At 47.4% G+C, this 10056-nt stretch overlaps 1 protein-coding gene across 1 annotated transcript in view; it reads right to left on the bottom strand.

Annotated features, from left to right (window-relative positions):
• Positions 1–1366: 1366 nt before the first annotated feature.
• The window catches only part of LOC137646589 (KRAB-A domain-containing protein 2-like), a 98560-nt gene continuing 89870 nt past the window's right edge, over positions 1367–10056 (bottom strand). The window contains exons 2-5 of the mRNA XM_068379697.1: positions 8363–8551; positions 2061–2148; positions 1727–1861; positions 1367–1548 (exon numbers count right to left, since the gene is read on the bottom strand). Coding sequence (XP_068235798.1) covers positions 1367–1548; positions 1727–1861; positions 2061–2148; positions 8363–8551 — 594 coding nt within the window. The remainder of the gene's footprint in view (positions 1549–1726; positions 1862–2060; positions 2149–8362; positions 8552–10056) is intronic.

Here is a 10056-nt window from a genome sequence, read left to right on the forward strand (position 1 = left end):
AACTTTCTTTGGTGATTTGTTCAGAGATATAGAATGAAAAGGTAATACAGGACTATAAAACGTTAGGAGAAGGAAAGCAATTTTAGTATTAACCTTTTCCTAAAGTTCCAAAGTTACAAGATGTGGTATCATTTGTTTACAAAAGGAATAAAATAGATTCTCTGTTATCCTCATAAATATCCCCATAAATATTTTGATATTTTTTTGTCAAATAATGATCTGAGTATCATCATTTGCAAGCATAGAAAATAGAGCAAAAGATAAGTAACTAAATGAACTTGCAGATAGATAAGTGGATAGTTAGCTAATGCATAATTAAACAAATAACTAAATCTTTGGATCAACTGAAGATCTACCACCCCAAATGTTCTCACCTGAAGATCCGCCACCCCAAGCAAAGCTCTTTACTTACTTTACTTTAAAGGGTGCTTTGCAGGTCCTATACTGCAGAGAAATCCTACTTACTACAGGACCTTTCATAATTCATTTTATCGTATACCTTCAGCATTTCACACCGCATATTACTCGTTTATTGTTTAATCCACACTATCGAAGCACATAGAAAAGAAAGTCTTCAGTTTACTCTTGAAAGCCTTAATATCTTCAGTCTTTTGGGAGCTTATTGTATAGTCTTGGGCCGCATATTTGAAAGGTCAATAACATATAGTAGACATACATCTTGTTTCAAATAATCGTAATAGGAAAGATTAATAAAACTATTAAATCATGAAATTACAGTTATTTATTGAAACGCACTATAAAAGCTGCAACGTGAACTTATTACAAAGGATATTGTGCAGCGATATGTTCACATAACTTATCAAATGCATTTTTAGAAAATATGTCATGCCACATGAATTGTTGCAATTAGGAGTTTAACAGGTCTCTCTTGCAACTACGCATTGTCTTTATATTGCACAATTCATCGTTTTCTATAGTAATCAAAGGACCGTCTAACCTTACTAGATTTGCTTGGAAGTATGAAGCGCATATCCCCATCCGCCCCCCCCCCCAAAAAAAAAAAATCTGCTGCAGCCAATCGTTGTCTTTTTAGACAGGTTGTCTTGACGCCTTTCTTTTTTCTCTCCAATTCGTTCACTCCAGAGATACATGGTATGAATTAACCTCTGTAGTCACAGTCAAGAACAGACAAATATCCAGTCCTTATACTTGCTTTTTTTTTTTTTTTTTAAATTGGTTATCAAATACATGCTACCAACTGAAGAGCCACCTCCCCAAACTTTCTCACCTGAAGATCCACCACCCCAAAACTTTCTCATCTGAAGATCCACTACCCCAAAACTTTTTCACCTGAAGATCCACACCCCAAACTTTCTCACCTGAGGATCCGCCACCCCAAAGTTTCTTACCTGGAGATCCACACCCCAAACTTTCTCACCTGAAGACCCACCACCCCAAACTTTCTCACCTGAAGATCCGCCACCCCAAACTTTCTCACCCGAAGATCCACACCCCAAACTTTCTCACCAGAAGACCCACCACCCCAAACTTTCTCACCTGAAGATCCGCCACCCCAAACTTTCTCACCTGAAGATCCACACCCCAAACTTTCTCACCAGAAGATCCACACCCCAAACTTTCTCACCAGAAAATTCACTACCCCAAACTTTCTCACCTGAAGATCCGCCACCCCAAATTTTCTCACCTGATGATCCACCACCCAAATCTTTCTTATCTTAAGATCCGCCACCCCAAATTTTCTCACCTGAAGATCCACCACCCAAATCTTTCTTATATGAAAATCCGCCACCCCAAATTTTTTCACCTGAAGATCCACCACCCCAAGCGAGGCTGGGGTGGTGGATCTCCAGGTGATCAAAATCTTTTGCACCAGCACAAACTTTAAAACATCGAACGAGTTATATTTTCAGAGGCATTTAAAAAACATCCGTCTCTCTCGTTCAGTTTGGTTGCGAGTACTGTTTCAAAAGATTTTAGGCACCTACCGAGACATGGGATTTTCACAATACTTGTCAGTTTTTATGGCTATGTAAACTGTATTTCTATTTCCTTTCCTTGAGTTAACATATCTGTATTACAAGAAATGAAGTACCAATCTCCGCTAATCGGAGAGTACGTATTTGTTTTGAATAAATCATAAACAAAGTTCTTCTTGGTTTTAATGGCCTACAAAATAAAAGATTCCATAAAGCTGCTTCAAAATAAGTTTTTTGGGCTCAAGCCATGACGTCCTGATGGAAGGTTCCTTCAGTAGCTTCCTAGGGTATATTTAACTACAGTGGATATTCCCAGAGAATTAAACTAAAGGTTATCACAGAATTCTAACTTCTGGTGCGAGTACCCTAAAGGTTTCCCTCTAGGATATCGTATATCAACAGGGGACGCATGTATTAACACGCCACATAGCTATCTGCACCCCATATAGAGTTAACACTTCGATATGGAAAGGTGGCTGAGTAACTGAGGAGCCGTTCCAAAGTTACTCTCATCCGTGGCTACTTTTGGTACTCGAGACGTAAACAAACGGGCGCCATTGCTAAATGACGTCACGTCTGTCCTCATCCTGAGCTCAGCTTCTACCAATCTCCGCGATACAGTAGGTCCGGGAGGGGCCTGAAAGGCTGAACTAGAATAGACGGGAGGGTCCATCAGGACGTCATGGCTATCTCACCCAAAAATAGATTTTTCACTTCGCTTAAAATCCGTTTTTTGGGCTCAAGCCATGATGTCCTGATGGAAGTGTACCAGAGAATTAATGTATCGTGGATTTTTTCCCCTTTTTATCCAAGTGCCAAGGGCTTCGAACAGTATTATAGAACATGTCCTTACCAGAGAGTCTATGGCAGGGAAGTCCTGGTGGACAATAGGACATCTCGAAGCAATCATTGAAGAGCTACTAACCCGGTGGAGAGATCACGCTGGACTCGGAGACAAGACAAAGGTTAATATTCGGGTAGGAATATTATCAAGCATAGGTAAGTATATAACATAACTACTACTCCCCCTGGAGGAGAGATCATGCTGGTCTCGGAGACAGGACAAAGGTTAATATTCGAATAGGAATATTATCAAGGCATGAGTGAGTATATAACATAATTACTTATATTATTCTTTTTGATCATCAGGAAAGAGGTAAATGAATCTATAACAATCGTATATTTCTTGATAAGGAATAGGAGCGAAGAGAGACGCACATGGAAATAAAATAGACATTTTATTTTTAGGATTGCAGATCATTATGGCAGTAATTACAATAATGAATATAGAATTTATTTACACTAATAAAGAAAAATTTACATAGAAATGAAAGATGGTAATGTTGATTATGAAAAGAAAAAATTTGCTTTTTAGAAACACAAGTTCCAGAGGAACGCCAGTCTTTTAAAATTAAAAAAAAACACATCATGCCCTAGGGCATGTGCCATTCATGTAAAGTCTATGACATTTCACCTTGGTAAAGAACAGTCTATTAGAAACACTAAGTGTCCATTAAATCACTATGTATTACAATAGGGTCAACACAGGCACCCGTAGAGTTAGAGTTCCAAGTAACTCACTGTTCTATGCAGATTTAAGCAGCAGGTTTCATAACACTACCTGCAGCTACCACGAAATGCTTTACTTCGTTCACTTGTTTTGCGTAGTGCTTGAAGAAAACGCGCGATGATTTCAAGCCTGTAAAGCTCTTGAGGCTTTTGAAATCCATACTCTGGAAGAAGTTCAGAGAAGAAGCGACTTTTCTAGGATCGTGACCTGCGGGTGTACTGTCAGGATCCGCTCTGCGAATGAAGTAGGTGATTTTCGCTCTTAGTTGTTTCAGTGACAGGTCACTACCCGATGTTTCTCCTTTGAAGAGTTGTCCTCCACCGAAGTCTGAAGTTCTTCAAAGATAGACCTTAAGACTCTCCACTGGGCATAGAGAGACATCTTCCTTCAGGGGGCAGATTCTCCAAGGGCCCCATCTCTTGGTGGATAGTTCATTCTTAGCGAGAAACGTCGGATCGGGGAAGAGGGTAAGATCTCCTGTCTCAGCGAACAGGATATGCCCCTCTTCTCTTGATAATGCCACTATTTCACTGACTCGGGCTCCCGAGGCGAGAGCAAAAAGGAAGATAACTTTTTGAGTCAGGTCTTTCAGAGGGCACGAATCGTTGTCCAGGCTAGAAGCAAAATGGAGCACCTTGTCCAGGGACCAGGAGATAGGTTTTGGTGGGGGTGCTGGGCATAGTCTAGCGCATGCCTTTGGCAGTTTATTGAAGATATCACTGGACAGATCAATCTGGAAGGCATATAGGAGTGGTCTAGTCAAAGCCGATTTACAAGTGGAAATCGTGTTGGCTGCTAAGCCTTGTCCATGAAGGTGAATGAAGAAGGACATGCAAAAATCAATGGTGATTTCCGTAGGATTTTTTGCCTTGACGAAGGAGACCCACTTTCTCCAGGAAGATTCGTACTGCCATCTGGTACACTCAGTCTTGTACTCCTCGAGGAAGTCTATGCTTTTCTTCGAGATCCCAAACCTTTTCTTTGCGGCTAAGGAGAGAAAATCATGAGATGAAGGTCCCTGACTTTCAGTGATGAAGCGAAGACAGTCGACTTCTGTACTTGTTGAGAGAGGACTGGGCCCGGTAGGGGGATCAGCGTGGGCTGCAGCTCCAGGACCAGGGGATACCAATTGCTCCGGGGCCACTTGGGAGCCACTAGGGCCACTGTCCCTTTGAAGGTTCTCAGTTTGGATAGGACTTTCAGCAGAAGGTTGGGAGGAGGGAACAGGTATATCCTGGACCATCTGTTCCAATCCAGGGACATGGCATCCACTGCTTCTGCCTTGGGGTCCTCGTACGGGGCCACATATCGAGGAAGTTGATTGTTGTCGCTCGTCGCGAAGAGATCAATCTGAAGTTCCGGGACTTGGCGAGAGATGAAGGAGAATGATCTTGCGTCTAGAGACCATTCTGACTCTATTGGGCTTGTCCGTGATAGAGCGTCCGCCGTCACGTTGCGGAATCCTTGTAGGTGAACTGCAGACAGGTGCCATTTCTTCCTTTCTGCCAAACGAAAGATCGGAAGAAGCACCTGATTTCTCTGGGGCGATCTCGAGCCCTGACGATTGAGACATCTGACTACCACCGAGTTGTCCAGAGTCAGACGGATGTGGATCGAGGGAGGCGGAGAGAGTTTCTTCAGGGTGAGAAGAACCGCCATGGCCTCCAAGATGTTGATGTGAAACGTCTTGAATAGGGGAGACCATGTTCCTTGAACTTTTTGTTGGTGGGAGTGACCTCCCCAACCCTCCAGTGAAGTGTCCGTGTGGATGTTGATCGATGGAGGCGGGTGTTGAAGAGGGATGGACCTTTTCAGGGCCTCTGCTTCTGACCACAGCTTTAAAAGTAAGCGAAGTCTGTTCGGAAGCCGTCTCTTGAGGTCTCTTCGAGCGATGGATGCGAAACGTCTCCAGACTCCCGCGGCATCCTTTAGCTGTGCGCGAAGCACTGGGTTTGTCACAGAGGCGAACTGTAGAGAGCCGAGAACTTGTTCCTGTTGTCGTCTTGAGATCCGTTTGGATTTTAGAAGCCTTCTGACAGACCCTGCTATTTCCTTCCTTTTCTTCTGTAGAATGGAAAGGTGGTGTGACTGAAGGTCCCAATGGATTCCCAACCATTGGAACTTCTGAGCTGGAGAGAGGCAAGATTTCTCGGCGTTTATTTTGAAGCCCAGATGCTCTAGGAACTGGGTGACTTTGTTGCAGGCTCTCAGACAATCTTCGGGCGATGTCGACCAGACTAGCCAGTCGTCTAGGTAGGCCATCACTTGGATGCCCTGAAGATGTAGCTGTTGGACGATTGCGTCTGCCAGCTTGGTGAAGATCCGTGGAGCCACGTTGAGCCCGAAGGGCATGGCCCTGAAGGCGTAACTTTTCCTTTGGAGTCGAAATCCTAGGTAGGAGGAAGCGTAGTGATTCATTGGAATGTGCCAGTAGGCATCCGCCAGGTCTATGGAGACCGTGTAGGCCCTGTGAGGCAGGAGGGTCCTTATTTGTTGCAGAGTCAGCATCTTGAATTTGTTGTTTGCAATGAACTTGTTGAGGGGGGATAAGTCTAGAATGACTCTGAGTTTGTCTGAGTCTTTCTTGGGAACACAAAAGAGTCTCCCTTGGAGCCTGATTGACTTTACCCTCCTGATCACCTTCTTGTTCAAGAGTTCCAGGACATATTCTTCCAGGAGGGGGGTTGACTGTTGGAAGAATTGCTGGAAGGATGGGGGTGGTAGAATCCAGCTCCAGCCCAGTCCCTTCTTGACGATGCTGTGTGCCCAGGGATCGAAGGTCCAACGATCCTGGAATTGGCGGAGTCTTCCTCCCACCGGAAGCACTTCATTGCTTCTGGTGTCCCGAGGGTTTGCCACCTCGGCCGCTAGCTCCCCTTCCTCCTCTGCCTCTGGAGGGACGGCGAGAAGAATCTCTGCCAGAACCTCTGCCTGAGCCCCTACCTCTGGGACGAAAGGTAGTCGAGTGTTGCTCATAGGCAGGGGTAAAGACCGGCGACTGCGACACCACCGGCTGGGGGACCAATTGAAAGGTCTGTTGTAGCTGCGTAGCCACTTGGGGAGTAGCGGGACCCGGAAACTGTCGTCTCGGTTGACGTTGCTGGGGTCTGGGTTTCGAGGATTTCCTCTTAGGCTGAGGGCCATCGTCCTGAGAGGACTTCCTCTTTCGGGACATGCCCCACTTATGGAGAAGGTTCCTGTTCTCCGTAGCAGCTTTGTCCACTATCTCTTTCAACTGCGACACCACCGGCTGGGGGACCAATTGAAAGGTCTGTTGTGGCTGCGTAGCCACTTGGGGAGTAGCGGGACCCGGAAACTGTCGTCTCGGTTGACGTTGCTGGGGTCTGGGTTTCGAGGATTTCCTCTTAGGCTGAGGGCCATTGTCCTGAGAGGACTTCCTCTTTCGGGACATGCCCCACTTATGGAGAAGGTTCCTGTTCTCCGTAGCAGCTTTGTCCACTATCTCTTTCAACAAGGTAGACGGGAAGAGATGTTTGCCCCAGATATTGGAGGAAATCAGTCTCCGGGGTTCGTGTTTCACCGTTGCACTGGCAAATACGAATTCTCTACAGGCTCTACGAGCCCTAGCGAAACTGTATAGGTCCTTGGTCACGGTTGCCAGGTGCGACTTAGCAAGGACCATGTAAAAGTCCGGGACTCTGGTATCCCCGGCCATGAGTTCCAGCTGTACCTGATGGGACAGCGAAGCGGCGAGTCTCTCCTTCGTATCCTGTTCCCTACGAAGAAGGTGATCGTTCAGCCGTGGGAGGTCCTCATTGAATTGACGACCGGCCACATCAGGTTCCAGTTTTCCTACCGTGAAGGTCGACTGGATGTCTTTCCAGAGCCTATCATCGGGGGGAAGAGTAATGGAGAAGGGTCTGCACTCCTCCAGTGCAGGGCAAGGCTTCCCTTCCTCCACAGCCTTCATGGCCGCTTGGAAGGCCTTTTCAATGAAGGGGAAGGTCGCAGTAGCTGGCGCAACGAAGGTTGGATGCTTCTTACTCAGCGCCGGCATCTTGCAGTTTGTGAAACCCCGGCTCTTCACTGCCTGAGCTAATATAGCTTGGGCCTTCGCAAGATCGAACACAATCACTTCCTTCGGTTCGGTCTCTTCCTTTGAGGCTGGTTCGGACCTGAGCCGGACGTAACAGTCCGGATAAGCCTCGAAATTCGGGAAGAACTCCACTTCTTCCAACCAAATAAAGCCAACTCTTTCACTAATATAGATCTTGCCAGTTGTGATTGGCATATGCTCGGCGTATCTCCAAGGGTTAGCTTCCGAGCAGGTGGGGAGGTCCTTAACCGAAATCTTCTTCGGTTGTTTGAAGCCGACGAGAGTCATCCGTAATTGCTCCTGAGTCTCGCGCAGCTTCTTGTCCATGAGGGCTTCAAGCATTCTGAAGACCTCTTGAGTGGCCGATGGAAGAGGGTCCGGGTTGGCAGAAGTCGAAGGAACAGGTTCCTCGGACGGTGCAGGAGTTGCTGGGGGAGCAGAAGCAACCTCGTTCTCCGAATCAGGGTATTCCACCTGATCTTCCTCATAGTCGAGCTCCTCGCCCATGAGGTTCTTCTCCGTCTCTTCAGACACCTCCGACATACGTTCCATGTTGTCGGAATCAAGATGGCACTCACGCACGGACTGTGCCATGACGATGTCGGGTTTGACCACGATCTGGACGGTGGGAATTTGTTCACGAGGGACCACCGAGTCCTTGGATGCTTTCGGAAAAAGCAAAGCCCTCAAGTCTTCATTGGGAAGATACGGTCCAGTGGCGTTCTTTTGGAAGCCACGCACCCATTTGCGTAGCTTCTCTCTAGCGATGTCCCTTACCTCCGTGGGAGGAGGATCGTCGAATGCCTCAACAAGAAGACTCTTGCAGACTGTACAGTTCTGTGGGTCCCAAAATTTAAGGTCGCCTTTCTTGGCGGCGCAGGGGGCGTGGGTCCGGCACGCCTTGTGCCCGTAGAAGTCCGGGCGCTTCACTCTGCAGACGTTGCTCTCGCACTTCATGTACTCCTCCTGTAAAAGAAAGAGATCATGAGTACATGGAAGGCATAAGAATGACTTTCATTACTCTAAAATTAAGAATAACTTAATCTATAATTGCATATTAATGTTCAAGATTGATGAGCAGGAAAGGAAGTAGATAGACACATACTCGTGAATCCCGCCCAGCTGGTTACCGTAACCTTATCCGTAGACAATTCCTTTGGACCCAAGGGTCACAATGAGGGAAATCCATATGGATGAGCCAAGCTAGGCTTTTAACAGGAATTGTCCGCAGAGTGTACCAGGGTCTGAGACCACTCAGAGCCTTGGGGGAGAGGGGAAAATAGGATAAACCCCTTAGTAAATGTAGGTTCCGGCAATCGACTGCACTGAGATACACAGAATATGCTGGAATTGTTGTAATGTGCAATCAAACAGCATAGCCACTATTTTGGTTGGTATAACAATACTTATATGGAGGTGGCCAGGCTATCTGGCTGCAACATATTGACTGCCGGCATATTGCCGCTCAGCCAGGGAAGGGGCACATGTCCCTTAGCATCTCATGAGGGGGCTCCGGCAGACCGACGGCACACCGGAGGCCGGTCCTGCAGGGTGGAAGACATCAAGGCAGACACACTGAGCAACCGAGATGGATAATACCACAGTGGCGACCGCCGGCACAGCGGCGGATCGCCGGCGGCTCCGGCAGCCGAAGGCTGACGGCATGGTGAGCCTTGGATCAATTCATAAGAGAGATATATATATGGGTGTATACCTGGATTGCCGGCAATCAATGCTGGCATGTGGGCGGCAGACTCCGAAAGTCGGCCGGCTGTTACTAGGTAAATATAAGGGGTGGGACGTCGGCGGTATGTCGACGGAAGGCGGCAGCCTCCGGCACTCGGTAGGCTGACGTCTTAGAGGGGAAAGGCATCTTATGAATGAAGGTCACCTGAGGTAGTGGCGGTTATCGCCGGCAGTAGAGACGGCAAGGGACCGGCACCAAGATAGAAAGAGAAAAAGGAGGGATGGAAGGGGTAATATCCTATACCCCTCCGGCATCCCCCCGGAGAGAGTGCACTCATGATAGGAGTGGATACTCCTAACATCCGGCGGCAGGGAGCCGGCAGACGGCCGGGGGCCTGAGGTAACCCAAGGGAGGGATAGAGGGCACTCAAAGAGGAGGAATCCCCCGCCGGCAGGACCGCCGCCGGAAACCACCCTTATAGAACGCTATGAAGGGTATGTGTACCAGAGCGGCCAGCTCAGCAGGAGAACAAGGCTAGCCCTACCACGCCACCCATGGGAGGAGTTGTAGGACCAAGGACAGAGGTGTGTAGGCAGGCCTACACCAAAGGGATAGAGTGGGGAGGGAGAAGAAGGGGTCTTTCTAAATGGGGAGACTCTGCATGAGAGTGTTCACCAAGGCAAGGGAGAACGCTCCCTAACCTAGGATAGGTAGTCCAGATCAAGTACAGTGCTAATTTACTGTCCCAAACTATAATAAGACAGAGTCTACCCCCAGAGCTTAA

This window comes from Palaemon carinicauda, chromosome 9 (assembly GCF_036898095.1).
Source record: "Palaemon carinicauda isolate YSFRI2023 chromosome 9, ASM3689809v2, whole genome shotgun sequence".
Lineage (NCBI taxonomy): Eukaryota > Metazoa > Arthropoda > Malacostraca > Decapoda > Palaemonidae > Palaemon > Palaemon carinicauda.